This window comes from Talpa europaea, assembly GCF_964194135.1.
Source record: "Talpa europaea genome assembly, chromosome: 8".
Lineage (NCBI taxonomy): Eukaryota > Metazoa > Chordata > Mammalia > Eulipotyphla > Talpidae > Talpa > Talpa europaea.
In genome coordinates, this window is record NC_140075.1 from 57,738,260 (window position 1) to 57,755,873 (window position 17,614).

Below are 17,614 nucleotides of genomic sequence, written 5' to 3' on the forward strand. Positions count from 1 at the left end.
TAGTGTATGAGGGTCTGTCTGAGGACAGGATAGTGGGGAACACAGCAGTCATAGGCCCTCATGAGTTTGCAACAGAGTGAGGGCTGGATACAGGCCCACCACCTTACCGACTGCTCCTTCGGCCCCGGGATACACCTGCTCTCCTACCGAGTGTACTTTATGAAACCCATATCCCATTACCGTGCCCCTCTGAGCTCAGGATAGAATTGGGGCCCCAGTGCTGAAGTCTGCTCTCTCCTCAGCTTCCAGGCTCCCGCAGTGTGTGCACCCAGGATTGAGGCCAAGGGAATGATTTGTGAAATGCTTCCGTCTTCGCACACAAAACGCCACTCTTGTTCCCAGAGCCCAGAGTCCTCAGTGCCAGCCTTGCTTGCCTCCCTAGGTGGCGCTCTCGCCACTCTTTACAGCATTTGAGTTTTTCCACCAGACTGGACTCAGTGGGGACATAATCTCTTACTACTAAATGCCTATTGCCACCAGCAGTTTCTAACCCCAGAGAAGCCTGTCTCCCAGATGGGCGGACAGGGGACTCGTGGCCTGGAGCACATTGGCAGGCTCCCCACACGCACCGCCCTGCCATGAGGGATCCTACCAGGTGCCCGTGGGGTTGGTGGCAGGATCCTCCATTCCAGCAGCTGTGGTCCTTTGTGTCTTGGGGTGAACTTGCCCTCTTGCCCCAGTCCATCAGCCTTTTCAGTTTCAGCCACCTTCCTGCCAGGGGTGTGGTGTCTTCAGGAAAGCCTGCAAAGCAGCACTAAATAGACCGTCATTGGTGAGGAAGAGGGTGGAAAAGCAGGGCACCCAAGGGGCCAGCCCTACCCACACAAAGCCCCCCACACACACACTCACACACAGCAGGTGCTGACCCTTCATCATGGGTTCCCAGCTACCAAAGGAGGACGTTCGCCGGGGGCAGAGGGGAGAGACAGTAATTGAAAGAAAATACATTTTCATAATATTTTTGAAGTATGTAATGTTGCAAAATGCTATCTAAAACTACAATTACCCTCTAAGAAAAGTGGGTGATATTCATGGCAATTCCCATTTCACTCAAATAGGAATTTGATGGATTCTGGAAATGAAAAGGTGGACCTAGAACTGAGCACAAGAAAGGTAGTAGAAGAAGAAGGGTCAGAGGAGACTCTTGCTGTACCTTAGAGGAAGTATGAGGTAGTGCTGGCACCAGGTATGATTAACAAGAAACCAAGTGAATGGGGGGCTCTGTGGGAAGGGCTGCCCCTGAGGTGCTTTAAAGGAATTTTTTTAAATGAGAAGATCTGAGAGGTAACTTATTGCTGTCTGTTCTCTACGCTCGCATGAGGTAAATCCTTCTGACTTCAAAGTCATATAACATCTGCCTGTGCCCAAGGCCTGGTTAGAGCTGCTGGCTGCTCCCCCAATAGACAAAGGGGCCTTTGGGCCAGCACGGGCATGGACCGCGAATCTGGTGAGGGTGAGCCATAATGGAGTTGGCTCACCAGGAGCAGGAGCTCAGAGCCAGAAGCAACCGAAAGAATCTAAAGCAGAATCCTGGGGTGAGCAGAGGGCACAGGACTTTTCATAGGCCAAGAAATGTGAATTCCAATCAGCCTTATCCAGATTTGAAGAGGCAGACTGACCTCAGCTTTGTCTGGGTTGCAAGGACTTTCTGGTTCCACACCCTCCATCTTGGCGTCCTGGAGCTACACTGTGCTGTCCTCCGTACTTCTGCCCACCCCTTCCCCACTCCCACACCCCCCCACCCTGCCCCACCCTGCAATGGGTGGGTCTGCAGTCTGAGAACATGACCTCTCAAAGGAGAAATATGCATGCATTCTTTCCTCACACCCATGGCATTACTCAGCAAACCCTGCAGCTCTCTCTCTCAAATGCCAAGGTGGCTCCTTTTTGTCCTCTGTTGGGCAAACTCCTTCGTTCAAACACAATGAGCTTCCCCCACTCTCCCCCTCCCCATCCCTGTCGTAACCTCACCAGCAGCCTCCACAACTATGGAGATTTCTATCTCAAATCTGAGATCTCTCCCCCTGCTCAACCTTGTGCATTAACTCCCCCGCCCCATCTGCAGAGTAGAGCTCCAGGTGGTCCTGTCTGCCTTTTTGCTTTCATTTGCCACATAACTTGCACTTTTACCCAAATTCGGCCCTAACAAGAGCAATTTGCACTTGCAGAATAAGCCATGTTGTCAGAGCTGTACTATTTATTCCCCTTGCTTCAAATTGCCTCCCTGCCTCCTCTCACTATTGCCTTCTCTACCTGGTACATTTCTATTCATCTTTGAAGACCCAGCCTCACTATCCAGGCCCCTGATTGTTCTTGCTCCTATTTCTGTCTCTTCCAATACACCATGAGCTCCTTAAGGAAAACAAGCATGCTGCTGTTTGGACACTCCCTCCCACGGCCAAGCACACTGTCTGTGTTCACTCAAAAACTTGCCTGGTGAACTAGGGCAGTGGGATACTGTTTGTCTCCAGTGAGCTTCAAGGGTTCAAGCTTTCTACAGCGCTGTGTACCCAAGTCACGTGGGGTTGATCCACAGTGATCTCCCCTAGGCCAACTCCTCAGCCAACATGTCTTAGACAGTCTCTTGCCAGCCTTAACCTGTTGTTGTGGTTGAGCAACATGTATAATACCAGGTGGGGCTATCATTGAGTCAGGGAATTATTCTTGAATTTTTAGTATGAAACCTTAACCTGCAGCATTTGCTCCTGTTATTAAGATGCAGGTGTGTCAAACTCTAGTGAGTGAGAGCATTCAGTTGTTGTCTGGACTTTGGTCGTGGGTGGAGGTAAGGAAGGTTTCACATGTCACAGCCCCACGCTGCAAATAAATCTTTAAAAGATTTTTTAAGATTATTATTATTAAATAATAATCTTTTAAAGATTTATTTATTCATGCATACAAGAACTGAGGTACAGGCCAGAGGTGTGGGGGGTGAAAGGATTCACCAGAGACAGAGTGGGGAACAAACAGGCAGATCTACTGAAATGCACTGCTGAGGGGAGCAGCGGGCAAGACAGGAGAGGTCTGCTGCGCCATGTAGGTCAGCTCCCTGGAGGGCCCAGGATTGAACTCATGCTAGAGAGGCTCTGGGTCGCTTCATAGTGCTGTGCTTAACCTCTTGCGCCACCAGGGAAGCCCAGAACCTGGGCTTTTCTTTGTGGGATGTTTTATTACTTATTTAATCTCTTTACTTGTTGCAAGTCTATTTAAATCCTTTAGTTCTTCTTGATTCGGTTTTGGTAGGAATTTGTCCATTTTACCTACATTATCTAATTTTTCAGCATACAATTGTCGTAATGTTCCCTTATATTCCTTTTTTTCCCCTTAAAGTTTGGTCGTAGTAACCCCTCTTTCATTCCTGATGTTGACATTTTGACTCTCTCTCTCTGGTTTTCAGCAGAGTGGCTTTTTGTTGTCACAAGTAGCCAGTTTATTTTCTTTAACATAGAATTTACAAGGTTATTTTGATCCCTTGATGAAGTACACTCACAACATTTGCGTATGAAAGCTTTCCTAAACAGTTATGCTGATATTTGTTAAAGTTATTGATTGTCAAATCAAAGAAATTGCAACTTCAAGTTTGTTCACAGAAATTTAAAAATTACTTGGGAAGTTTCAAAATGGCAGTTGTCTTCCACAGTTGTAATTATCACAGAAAAACAATGCTTTCTCAACTAGGAGTTTCATAGCACTCTAACACTGCATATGTCCACTTTATACGAAAATGTGCGTTTTGCAAAGAGACTACCTATATATATATATATATATATTTTATTTTGCATCATTTTGGAATTGGACTCAATTAGCTCTTGGTCTCCTATGGGATCAGTTGTTAAAATTTGTCGTTTTTTGAATCTTTTCAAGAACTAACTGTCAGTTCTGCTGTTTTTCTGTATTGTTTTTTCTGATCTCTATTTCATTTATTTCAGCTCTAACCATTTTTAAAAGTAGAGTATTGAAGTCTACATATATTATTATTGAATTCTCTATTTCTCCCTTCTATTATGTCAGGTTTTCTTTATGAATTTTATTTTATTTTATTTTTTTTTTTTTTAAAGAGGCATGCTTGGGCCTCCCCGGTGGCGCAGCGGTTGAGCGCTGGGTTGCGAAGCTGCCCGCGGCCTCTGCGGCGCCGGTTCGATCCCCGGCTGCTCCCCGGCCACCAGAGGAGGGTCCCGCATGGCGCGCAGACCTCTCCTGCCGCCCGCTGCTCCCCTCAGCAGTGTACTTCGGTCCTTCTGCCTGCTCTGCTCCCCGCTCTGGCTCTGGTGAATTCTCTCACCCTCCCGCGCTTCTGACTGTACCCAGTGCATGTATAAACAAAACAAACAAACAAATAAATAAATAAAACATGCCTCTATTAATCTTAAAAAAAATAATAAAATAAAATAAAATACTACTCTCATTTAAAAAAAAATAAATAAAGAGGCATGCTTTATTTATTTGTTTGCTGGTTTGTTTGTTTGTTTTGTTTATACATGCACTGGGTACAGTCAGAAGCACGGGAGGGTGAGAGAATTCACCAGAGCCAGAGCGGGGAGCAGAGCAGGCAGAAGGACCGAAGTACACTGCTGAGGGGAGCAGCGGGCGGCAGGAGAGGTCTGCGCGCCATGCGGGACCCTCCTCTGGTGGCCGGGGAGCAGCCGGGGATCGAACCGGCGCCGCAGAGGCTGCGGGCAGCTTCGCAACCCAGCGCTCAACCGCTGCGCCACTGGGGAGGCCCTCTTTATGAATTTTAGATTCTGTTGTTAGGGTGTGTGTTTGTGTGTGTGTGTGTGTGTGTACACATGCACATATATGTTTATAATCATTAAATTTTGATAGATTGACCCTTTTATCATTTAGAAAATCCTTTGTCTTTAGTAACAATTTTATCTTAAAGTCTACTTTTTCTGATATTAGGATAGTATTTCAAGTCTATTTTGGCTAATATTTTCACATTCTTTCAATTTATATGTTTTTGCATACGAAGCATGTTTCTTGTTGACAAAAAATAGTTGGAATACATTCTAGCTAAATGTATATATGTATATATATGAGCATCATCAAAATTAAGAGTTTACTCTTTAAAAGAAAATAAAAAGGCAAGCCATAAACTGGGAGAAAATATTTGCAAAACATATATCTTATAAAGAACTTGTCCTGAATATATTATTTATAATTTAATAATACAAAGAAAACAAATGTGTAAAGATTTGAACAGTCATTTTACCAAAGAATACATATGGGTAGCAAATAAACATCAGAAAAGATGCTCAGCATCTTTATTCATTATGGAAATGTAAATTTTCACCCGGAATTAACGTTATACACCCTCTTGAATGGTAAAAACAAAAGGCTAACAGTATTAAGTGTTACAAGTTTATGGAGTAACTGAAAATCTCATACAGTTGCTGGGGGGGATGTACAGGAGAATTCCAGCTTTGGAAAATAATCAGACCGTTTCTTATAAAGTTAAATATATACTTACCGTATAACCCAACAGTGCCACTCCTGGATAGTTACTCAAGATATATGAAAATCCACATCCACATCCACATGGAGACTTGAAGATGAATGTTCATAGGAGGTTTATTCGTAAGAGCCCCAAACTGGAAGCAGTCCAATTGTTCATCGGTGGGTAAGTGAATAAATAAATTGTGGCATATCCACACAAAGGACTGACCTTAAGAGCTTTAGACTAAATGAAAGAAACCAGACACCAAAGATGACATACTTTATGATTCCATTTATATGAAATTCTAGAAAAGGCAAAACTTTAGTGACAGAAAGCGGGTTGTCAAGGGTCAGGAGTAGGAGGAGGGGATTGACTACAAAGGGACAGGAGGGAATTTGGAGAGTTGATGCAAATGTTCTAGATTTTAATTGTTGAGGAGGTTATAGAACTATGTAAGTTAGTCAGAACTCATTGAACTATATACTGAAAATTGGTGAATTTTGTTATATATAAATTATATCTTGATAATGACAAATAGATACAATTAGGAAAAGCAACAAAATACAGAATATTAGGAGTAAATCTAATAAAATGTATAAACCTTCATAATGAAAACAATAAAACTATCTTGAAAGATTTGACAGACAGTACTGAATGTTAAAATAATTAAACAAGGAAACTATTAAACTGATGTGGCTCTAAGCCTGGGTGGTTTTTGTAAGTGAACCAAAATCAAGCCTGTAAATGCTTTCAGGTTATGAAATCAAAATGATAAAAACAACCAATTGCAAAGAATCAACTAAGCTTTAAGCTATGGCCAATCAAATAATTTCCTTTCTTTGTGTGCCCACTTTATGTATTTCTTCCCTTGGTTCCTGTCTGTGGAGGGCTCTGTAACCACTTCTGTTTGGGCATGGCCTAATTTGAATTTTTTTTTGCTCCAATAAACTCAACATTTTTGATATGCCTCAGTTTATCTTTCCTCAGCAACAAATATTCCATGTGTCCCCCTGCATATGTTAGCCTTCTTTGCAGTTACATTTTGGCCATGTTCCAATAGAATATAAGAGTAAATGGTGAGTCAGTTGCCAGAGAACAGTAGTTCAGAATCAGTCTTCCCTTCTAGTTGTCTCTCCTCTCACAGTGATCTGGGACACCACGGGTTCAGGGCAATCTCAGTAAGGAACACAGCTGTCTGGCCTGCAGGGGATGTTACCTGAGCTGGAAGAAATCTTCAATGTGCTAAATCATTGAAATTTTTCTGTTGCAACAGCCTGTGCTGATTATATTGACAAGAGACATTAAATAAAACCCAAATGCAGGAAATGTTATACCCTGTTCATCCGTAGGACTACAAGTATTAATGATAATGTTCATGTAATTTCAATCAGAAGCCCATTGAGTTCTTCAAGCATCTTAGACAAACTGATTATACAAGGTATATGGTGGCACGAAGAGACTAGAATAACCAAGCCATTGCTTAAGAAGATGGACTTATTGTACTAGATAGATCCATACTTTGTAAAGCTATAGTAACTAAGACAGTATACTGTTTGAACAAGAATAGACAAGCTAATGGTACTGAATAGAGAGTTTCGACATAGATCCAGATATGGCATATGTCACTATAAATAAGTAAGGACAATTGGTTGTCCAGATGGGGCAAAAATGAAATTGAACTATGTCCCGCCACCATACCCAAAGTTAAGGTCAGGTAGGTTAGGGACTTAAATATGAGAAATAAACTTTACATTTTTAGACATTAACATAGAAGAGTATCTTTATCACATCAGAGTAAAATAGGTTTCTTAAATAAGCAAAAAGGCACTAAGGAAGTATCAGACATTTTTTTAAAGTATTGCTAAACTTGACCTCATTAAAATATAAAATGTCTATTCATTAAAGAACACCAAAAAAAAAAAAACAGTGAAAATATAAGCCAATAACAGGAAGAAGATATTTGCAATGCATGTAAGGAACAAAGGATTTGCTTTCTCAGCAGATGTGTGTTTGTAAATTTTTTACAAACCAATAAAAAGACAACCACAGTCAGAAATCAAAGTACATGAAATAAATTTCTCAGAAGAGGAAACACAAATGCAAATGAATATATGAGAAAACATTCAACCTTATGAGTCATTAGGGATTTGCACATTAAAACACAATTAGAAATCACTAGATTGGGAAAAATAAGAAAGTCCGATGATACCAATTATTGGCTAAAATGTGGAGCAAGAGTAGCTCAGACTCTGCAGGTGGGAGTGTAAATTGTTAGAACTACTTAAAACAGTTTGGCGTTGTCTTATAAAGTGAAGATTAATTCACCTTAGGACTCAGTTATTCCACTCCTGGACACAGAGCCTGGAGATCCTTTTACTCATCTTATTGGGAGCCACAAAAACAAACGTTTGGTAGTAACTGTGTTTGTAATACTGAGATCCGGAATTGACTGAACTATCTGTCTGCAGAAAAATATATCTGCAATGGCGACCTGTTCATCTACTGGAATGCCAGACAGCACTGAAAATGACTGAACGCTGCTCAGTGCATCAACAGGGGTTCCGAATTGCAATATTGAATGAAAAGGCAAGTTGCTAAAGAATACCTACTGTCTGGTACTACTCATGTGAAGTTCAACGATTTACAGATATGTTCAAAGGTGCGTGACAGTGGAGGGGGATATGACCCACCCCTGATGCCAGCAACAAAAGGTGCAATATTTATAAGGAAATCTCAAGTAATAATAAAAGACAATAAAAAGTTAGTCTGCTTTTGTTCTCACCACGCATCAGCAATTCTGAACATTATTGTGATAACATCCTCTCCCCACAAAGGCAGCTACTCTCACTCCTCACCCCCCTGCCCTGGTCTCCAACGGAACACAGAGTTTAGACACATTTTATTTCTGTAGTAAAAGTATGGTGAACAGAAAAGGAATGACTAGAAAGCTCAGATGAGTGTTTTTTCTTGGCGCGAGAGAGGGATACTTGCAAAGACGTTCCTTCTGGGAGAGCTTTTAAGCTGAGTGATTGATTGGTAAATGACTGTCATATTTCAACGTCTTCTTTATTATATACTTACTTATGTATTTATTGTGTGTTTGTTTCTATTTCCTTATGTATGAAATGCCCCAGCGTCCAGAGAAAGACAGCTGAGGGAGCGAGCTCAGCCGTGGGCAGAGCGGGTGGGAAGGCACGCGCCACGGAACGTGGGGCGCTGCAAACTCCAGGAAGAGGGAACGGGATCAGTCCACCAGCGAAGGACGAGAAAACCACGCGGGGGCAGCAACAGGACCAGGAGGAAGCTCCGGGGATGGAGGATCCTGAATGAGGGGGGACATCTGGGAGGCACTCACCCAGACAGGGAAGCCATGGCCGGGGGGGTTTCTCCAGGAAGCAGGTGTGCAGAGTGAGAAAATGGGGGCCCAGGGGCACTGACTTTCAAAGAGAAAGAGTATTTATAAGGAGGCTGAGTGGAAAGGTGGAGCAGAGGGGAAAGGGGTCCCCAAAGCCAAGGAGGTCTGTTCAGCCTGGATGTCACAGCCAGTTCATCGACAACCTTATGTGACACCTTCTGTGGAGGAGGAGACTGCGTGGAGAAAGAAGTGGCTCAGAGGAAGAGATCCGAGGGGAGTGGGGACCAGCACAAGACCATCTGGCCGAGAAGTGCGAGGAGCAGCAGCTGGGAAGAAACTATTAAACTTTTAAAATGTTCTTTTAAAAATTATGATCTGGCCTACCCCTACTAAGGCAGAAGGGGGGTCTTCTGCCAGAAGCAAGCATAGCAGGTTTCCCTTGGGGCTGGGCATGGGGTGCAGCAGCATTTGGGGGGCTGTCTGTCCTGGTGGGGAGGAACACTTTATCATCGCATTGTTCAGAATTGCTGGCACATAGTGATGGTGAAAGATAAGAGAAAGCAAACCAACACTTAGTCATTTTTATTGCTTTTTCATTCTTTACAGACAACACACCTTTCTGGCCTGCACAGGGACAGACTGCTCCTACTACCTGGTCCTTGGTGCCACCGAAGGGAAGGGGCAGGAAGGGTTTGAGTCTCAAGGATCTGGCTGTTCACATTCTAGCTGGCAAGTTCCTTACCTTCTTTGCACCTCCACGCCCTTTGGCTCACTCTAATGGAGGCTAATTCAGATCCCTTTAGGGTTGTTACAGGGATAGAATGAGATAAGAGGAAAGCACCAAGTGCCCAGCACACAGTAGGTGCTCACTAAGTGTCCTTTTGGAGTTAGAGAACAGAGAAAATAGTGATTGGTGTTGCCCAGCACACCCACCCTGCCCCCAGTGGAAGAGCAAGGCCCTGTGTAGGACCCTGGTGTGGACCCAGCATGAGGCGGGCAGGGCGGTGGGTGGCCGCACAGCCCTGGTGGTTTGGCTGGACCCTGGTAGCTCATCTTTCCCACAGGAAGTGCTTCATCATATTCACTGCCTGCAAAGGACTCCCCAGAGCCCCAAAGGACAGGTCCAAGCCTGCTCAGGGCCGGGAGAGCCTTCAGAGCTGGGGCTGCCCCTGCTCTCCCTCTCAGGTCCCCGAGGGAGCTCCACTGCCTGGGCCGCAGGGGGCAGTTGTCATGGGGACGCCAGGCCTGCCAAGCAGCCTTCTTAGCAACGGGACTCCCAGGCCAGTAACCATGGAAACAGCATCCACTTCTGTAATCAGTGATGGGGACTGGGTTCCCTGTCCTATTCTGAGGACTTCCCCCTCCTCTGGCGGGTGGCGGGTGACAGGGCACTCCCTGCGCTGCACAGGGAGCCCCTAGGATTTCACACCCGCCCGTGACTGCAAGGGGGAAGGGTAGGCCGTTGCTTCCCGACCCCAATATATCCAAGGGCCTGTGGGAACCCTCTGCAGCCAGGGTGGGTTCCCCAACCTTCCACCCTCCAGATTCCGGGGCCCCTCTGAGCAGGTTGTGGTGGTATCTCTCAATATCCAGCCGAGGTTCATGGGCATGCAGACGACCCTCCTCTTTAGGGAGGGCCTCTGGACCTGGCTGGGGTGGGAAGAATCTGAACCAGGAGCTCGTACCTCCCTAGAAAACGATCACGCTCTCCCTTTCACCCTCCTTCACAAAGACTCTTACCAGCCCAAGAACAGCGCCCGCCTGCATCCTCAGGTAGACCCCTGCACACCCTGCACCTCTGCCCCCTGCTCCTGGGCACAGGCTTCTGAAGCTCGCAGGTTCCACACATGCTCCAGGGCCATGTCCCCCACCCTCCACAACCTGACTCCTGTCCAGGCCTCCTCCCTGAGCTCACTCCCCCTCCCAGCCCCTGGTCCCTAGAAGAAGGCAGCGTCTGCTGGAATTTTTTTTATTTAAATAAAATATACAACACGGCCCATTTGCCGTTTTCTGTTTTAAAAGTGGAAGATTCCAAAATTGCTTGTGGGGGGTTGTGGATGGGAGGGCCCACTGCCCAGACCCGGCTTCCCCAGTCTCTGGGGAGTGGCTGGGCTGGGCCAGAACTTTTATAAAATGTGTGTGAGTGTGAGAGTGTGTGTGTGTGGTGATGATGCCAGGTCCTGAAGGCAGGAGGGGAGGTCCTCACTCCCCACACCTCTGAACTCTCCACTGGTCCCCTCCCCGCTCTCCAAGAACTAGACTGGCTTTGGATCAAGTGCTGCTGCCTTCTGGGGGCTAGGAGCATCTGTATAAATCCTTCCAGTGCAGGGAATGGGTCCGACGGGCTTCTCCTGCCCGGTGGATACCAAGGCGCAACAGGTTCTAGTTTTTCTCTAAGACCCTAGGGCCCTTTGTCCCCTTCTCTCCTGGATTATTGCCTCCGCTCTCTGTAGCCCATCTATAGAGATATCGGCTCCTCACGCAGGACAGCTCAGGATAAAATTGGATCTTGCTAATATTCTGGCTTGGAGGTACGAGAAGATGCTGCATTAATGAGGCGGGACCAGCCCTCCTCATGAATCAAGTCTTGGCACTCAACCCTCCTTGGGCCCTACTGGCAGAGGGACAGACACCAATCTTGGCTTTGGAAGGATCTTGTCAGAGATGATTATGCCTCAGGAGGCAGCTCATTTGCTTTCACCTTGCTCCCCACTCTGGAACTGCTTGGTGGCTCCTAGCTGCCTTCAGAATCAAGGCCAGTTCCCTCACCCCGTCATCCAAGGCCTTCCTCCTCACCACCCAGCCTGCAGATCTCCTCCCAAAGACCCCGACTCCACACTCGCAGCCCACCTCACTCTTGTTCCCACTCAGTACTCCACCCCACTGGCTCTCTCCCTCGCCTTTCCTTCCTCCCCTCTTGTCCCCTCTCTCCAACTCTTGCCCACATCTCAAGAATGGACCCCACAGCTTCCTTAGACCCCCTAGGGAGACCCAGACTACCTTCTGACCCCTGAGATAATAAGTCCTAGAGCCCTCAAAACTCCCTGGGGTCTCCCTATAATTTGCTGGAACAATGGGCTGGGCACGTGAAGGGAAAGAAGAAATATGATTTATTGAGCACCTACTATATGGTGTGTGTGCCAGGCTGGGTGATTCATATATACTATTTTTCTCATCAGGTCCTCATAGACCCTTGTGAGGTGGTACCATAACTATTCCCATTCTACAGAAAAGTCAGGTAACTTACCCAAGGTCACACAGCTAAGAAGTGACAGTACTGGGATTCAAGTCCAGGTCTGACTGCCTCCCAAATTGGGGCTCCTGTCCCTGTCCTGTGCATGGGTTCTGGCTCAGTCCATCTCAAGTTTTCAGATGGGAGGAACACAGGCTTTGGCTTTAGGTTAGGGTTCCAATCTCAGCTCAGTCCCAGCCCTGCCACTCCTAGTTAAGAGTCTGGAAAATTACCCCAAACTCAGTTTCCTCATCTGTGAAATGGGAAGAATCAAAGTACCTCCACCACATGGTCACTGTGAAATTGAAAGAGTTAGTGTGTGTAAAGTGCTAAACCAGTGCTTGGCACGGAGCAGACTCAAATTGAAGTTCCCCTCACCTCCCACGAGACAGATGGGAAAACTGAGGACACAGAGGTGAAGGGATGTGCTTGAGGCCCCACAGGAAAGGAGAGGCACAGCCTGGAGTCTTCTGCTTCCATGTGGTGAGAGGTTGGGCTGGACTAGTTTTGAGATCAGAGGTGAGAGGTCCTGGGTCCTCTTCCCTGAGGACTAGAGAGAACTCTTTCCCCCAGACCCTTTGGAGCTCAGCCTACAAACCAAGGCGTGTTGCTGGATGTAAGGTGACCTGGGTGTCCTGGCAACAGGGGGTTAAACTAGATTGCACACACATGTGCACACATGTGGGCAGCTGTCTACACGGCTCTACAGAGCACTACATAGCTATACATATACACAACTTACATACATATACATATACATATTCATATAAGAGCTTGCTAAGTTTGCAGTAGAAAAAAATGCAAGACTCTCAGGGCCTGGCCGCCTGTCCTCCCAAGGACTCAGGTAACTGAGACCGAGTTTCCTCAGGAACAGGGCCAAGGGCAGCCCTTGCCAGGGTATGAGATGACCCCCCAGGAGTGGGGTTTCAAGCTCATGCTCAGGGCTTGGTGGTGGCTGTCGCCCTAAAACAAATACAATGACAGGTCTGCTTTAGGAACCCCAAACATGGATCATCCCACCCCTGCCAAGCCCCAGGCCCCACCTGCCTTCCACGGCTTCTGCATTTGGGCCCTGCCTGCCCCCCTCCCCCCTCCCTCTGGTGCTGAGTATTAAAATAGTCTATAAAAGCAAGTGACCAAAAATCTATAGCTCTAAGAATACCTGGTTATTTTCTGCTGTCTTTTGTTTTTCTGGAGTGGGTTTTTTTTAAACGATAATTGGTATTGGTATCGGTATCTCTCCTAGTCACAGTTAAACCTGAAGGAAGAGAGGAGAAAAAAGAAAAGAGGGAGGGGGGGAGCCCCCCTCATAGATTGGACGGCAGTTTGGAGCGGACGGGCTCAGACCTGGCCCCAGGTTCCCTCTGGGGGGCAGCAGTCAGAGGGGGACCCCCAGAAGAGGCGGCTCTTGCCCCAAACAAAGAAAGAGGGGGCGGCAGAGAACCTGAGGATGTCTTCCGAGGCAGAGTGACGTGCTGGCCCGGGACGGCACCATAGGGCCTCCCGGGGGGGCCGAGGCCTCCGCTGCCCCCGCTCGCGCCCCCAGCTCTGGGGAGGAGCGAAAAGGCAGCCACGGACTCCCCAGAGGAGTGCGGCGAGGCCCGGCGGAGAGTCTGCGCCCCGTCCTGCGGCAGGGCGGGCTGCGAGGCTGAGATGAGCTTGAGGTCCTGGGTGAGGCGGCCCGGGGTGAGGGGGGGCGTGCCCCGGCGCTGGGGCACCTGCGGGGGCGGGGGGCTGGAAGCGGGGGGCAGGAGCAAGGAACCGTGGGAGCCGGAGGCCCGGGGTGGGGCGCTCGGGAAAGTTCTCGGGGGGCCGGGGCTGTGGCCCGGGGGGCTGAGGCCTCCTCGCGGGGGGACGGCGACGGGAGAGGCGCCCCCGGAGGCCCCGGCGCTCAAGGACAGCCGCTCGGGCTGCCGCGGGGGTGTCCCTGGCGTGCCGGGCGGGCCGGCGGCCGGCGCGGGGGTCGGCTCCCCCGGAGGCTGGCCCAGCTGCCCGGGGCTGGCGGCCGGGGAGCGCGCGGCGGGCGGGGGCGGCAGGACGTGCTCCAGGAGGCCGAGGCCGCCGCGGGCGCCGCCGGGCAGGGGCAGGGGCAGGGGCGGGGGCGGGGGCGGGCCGGCCTGCGGGGAGCGCGCGCCGGGCTGCAGCGGGGTGAGCAGGGGCGAGTCGGACGAGGACAGGGAGCCCCCCAGCGCCTTGTGGAAGTGGCCGAAGCCGGCGTGCGCCGCGGCGGAGGGCGTGGGCGCCGGGGAGGGGCCGCCGAGCCCGGGCGGCGGCGGGGACGAGCCGGGCGCGGGCCGCAGCGGGCTGAGCCCCGGGGGCGCGGAGCCGCCGGCCAGCTGCTGGAGGTGGAAGCACGAGGAGGACGGGGTGTCCGCTTGCGACGGGCTGCTGGCGGGCGACGCGGGGCCCGGCGCCGACGGGATCAGGGACGGCAGCCGCTTCAGGTGCCGGGGCGTCTGCCCGGCCCCCAGGCCGCCCAGGCCGGAGCCCGGGGTGGGGCGGAAGATGGCGGCGGGCAGGCGCGGGTGGTGGGTCAGCGCGATGGCCACCGAGGTGGTGGCCGCGGCCGCCTGCAGCGGCGCCTGGATCAGCGGCGTCCAGATGACGGGCGTGGGCGCGGGCGTGGCGGCCGCCGCCGCCTGGACGCGGTGAGCGCAGTGGGCCATCTCGCGGTCGTGCTGCACGATCTGCTGGATGATCTCGTTCTCCTGGTAGTTGAAGACGCCTGAGTTGAGGTCGTGCTGGACTTTGTGGAGGAGGATGGAGTTCTTCTTGCCTAGACGCCAGACAAAGCAAGGGTTCAGGGGCCTCCCTGGTGGCGCGGGGGCTAAGACGCAACCTGAGAAGCTGGCCGCGGCCTCTGCAGCCAGGGAGCTACCCACATGGCGCGGCAGACCTCTCCCGTCTCACCCGCTGCTCCCCTTGTTAGCGGGAAAGGATGTCCTAAAGCTAATTCCATACAGGCTTTGTGGACTCCACCCCCACCCCAGGCCAAAGCCAAAGACACTGCGAACTCCAAATCCCATCCCCACCAAAGGTAAGGTGGCTGGGGTTAAGCAGCCAGGTGTGGTATAAAGCCAGACACGTGGGCTTTGGAGGGGGTTCCCCCATTTTGGCTCTCAGGCCAGCTCTGAGAGTGCCTTTGGATTTCCAGGTCAGCGGATCGGGTAGGACGCATTAAAGACTTTATTTCCCTATCTTCTCCCTGAGTTGTACATTTTCCTTCTTTCCTTTTCCCTTGTAAATAAACCTTTTATTAACCTTTTGTGTATGCCTGTAGTGGAGTATTAATAAGTCCCTCTTAAGCACGCGGGTGAGGACCCACAGCCAGGCAACAGGTTTTATATCAGGGTTGCCCCATAACACCCTCAGCAGTGGATGTCAGTCAATTTTCCAGTTCTGTCCCCCACTCTGTCTCTGGTGAATCCTTTCACAGCCCCCCACACCTCTGGCCTGTACCCCAGTTCTTGTATACAGAGATAAATAAATCTTAAAAAAAAAAGCAAGGGTTCAGGCCAGAGAAGGGGGAGCCCCGGGAGGGGGCCGCAGGGAAGCTGCCCTCCAGCCCACCCCTAGCCAGCCTAACCCCTCACCGATGCGGTCCAGGCGGTCCAGCGCCACGGTCTCGAAGGCTCGCCTCATCATGGGATACTCCTCCAGCACCTCATTGAAGTTGTCCACGCTCAGCGAGTAGAGGCGGCAGTAGGTATCAGCTCTCACACTGGCAGTTCGCCGACCCCTGGTCAGCAGGCAAATCTCTGCGGAGGACATCAGGAGTGTGCGCATGCGTGTAGGGGGCTCCCTGCAAACTCCACAGGGCCTGCTGCCCCCACCCTGACCTGGTTTCCACTGCCTGGTACAGAAGCTTGACAGATTCACCAGGCCCCACTCCTGGGCTGTAACTACAATCGGTACCACCTCATCATCTCCCTATTGCCAAATGGGTGCCAACCTGTCCTTCCCATCTAGGGGACCATATCCCTTTACTGGCTCACGGACACCTCCAGGAATGACCATGAAGGGCAGAAATGCTTGTCAGCCCCCCCTGTCTCTCCAACCTATGTTCCCCTGTCCTCCCCTCTCTATGACCACCTCACCTCCAAAATAGGAGCCATCTGCCAGCTTGGTCTCCTTGTTGCCCTTAGTGAGCACACTGACCACGCCATGCTGGATGAAATACATCTTCTTGCCAATGGTGCCCTCCCGGATGATGTAGTCCCCAGGCTGGAAGACTTCGAAGCGCAGCTTGGTCAGCATGGATGTCACAAAGTTTGGATCCGCATTGGCAAACAGTGGCATAGAGGCCACCAGCTTCCGGCAGTTAAAGTTGATGATTTCCTGCTCCCCAGATAGTGGGGATTGGAAAACAGAGAAGGAAGTGAGGGGAGCCACCAGCCAGGGAAGTCTGGCTCCCCTCCCTGCCTGGTGCACAGAGCTCACCTCACGCAGTGGCTCACTGAGCTCTCCCAGGATGCTCTCCTCGTCAAACATTTTGCCCTGGTAGCGGTGCTCATAGTAGTCATGGATGCGCTGCCGGGTGTCTGGTGGGAGCTTGTGGAAGGACATGTACTGCTCCACCTGCTTGTACTGAGGCCCAGGAGAGAAGGGGGCTGTCACCTCCAAGCCAGCCAGTCACTCCACTGCCCGACCTGTCCCCACCCGGCCTCAGTCCTGCTGGGAGGAGCACGCTCACAGTCAACTTTGTGGATCTTTTTGGTCGACTGTGGCTCCTTGAGACTGAGATTGTTGTTATGGGTTTGGTTACTCTGCACCCCAAGCAATGACCCTGACTCCTAGTTGCTTGGGGTGAAGGAGGGGTTCCATCAGAGTATTGAGTCCTCTCCGTGTTGAATATCATGGAGGTGGCTGGGGACAATGGGGACTGTCCAAAGCCCAGTTACATCCCAGGGTATAATTTCCATGAAAAAGGGAGGTTCCATGTTCCCTGCCCCACCTAATGAAGTGTGAAGCTAAGCAGCAAGAAGGAGACTTGGAAGAGACAACTGGAACAGAGAGATGTGTGAAGAAGGCCTGCTTGTTTCTCAGCTCTGGGCATGCACCAGGAACTTGAGGGACTTGGCAGAGATACATGGAAGACAGAGATGTAGAGACACTTGGAAGAGACATGGGTGAGAGAACTTCCATTCCAAACGTATCTGACCCCTTCTCTTTTCCTATGGTTCCTCAGCAGAAGGTGACTTAGACTTGTGGCCAGCTTATAGGCCTCAGCAGCCCTGCTCTGGGCCAACCTGGTTGGCTGGACATGTACCCATGAGGGGATGGGTACCTGGTGTTTCATTGGGAAACTATATCCTTTCTCTTCTCTTCTCTCTGTGCACACTATCCTATTAAAGTTCTTTCACACTAAGTGTGTGCTTTGTCTGTATTCGGCAGATGGCAGAACCCATTTAGAGTGTGCAGGTTTGGGGATCCTGTGGGGGCTCCTCATTGTGCCTGCTAGCGGTTAAAGGAGGCCAAAACGCCAGGAGGAGGTTGATCAAGTTTCCTCTGAATGTCAGTCTTTTCTCCCCTATCTATGGAAATTATGCTGCAGACCAAAGAGCCTCACCCATTGTGGGAGGAGCTATTT

General features: G+C 50.0%; 1 protein-coding gene across 1 annotated transcript in view; it reads right to left on the reverse strand.

Annotated features, from left to right (window-relative positions):
- Positions 1–13,259: 13,259 nt before the first annotated feature.
- HCN4 (hyperpolarization activated cyclic nucleotide gated potassium channel 4) overlaps positions 13,260–17,614 on the reverse strand; it is a gene marked incomplete at its 5' end in the record, with an annotated part of 50,688 nt that continues 46,333 nt past the window's right edge. Inside the window, 4 exons of the mRNA XM_084240551.1 lie at positions 13,260–14,800; positions 15,618–15,782; positions 16,122–16,362; positions 16,465–16,611. Of these exons, the coding sequence (XP_084096677.1) occupies positions 13,332–14,800; positions 15,618–15,782; positions 16,122–16,362; positions 16,465–16,611 (2,022 nt within the window). The 3' untranslated portion in view covers positions 13,260–13,331. The remainder of the gene's footprint in view (positions 14,801–15,617; positions 15,783–16,121; positions 16,363–16,464; positions 16,612–17,614) is intronic.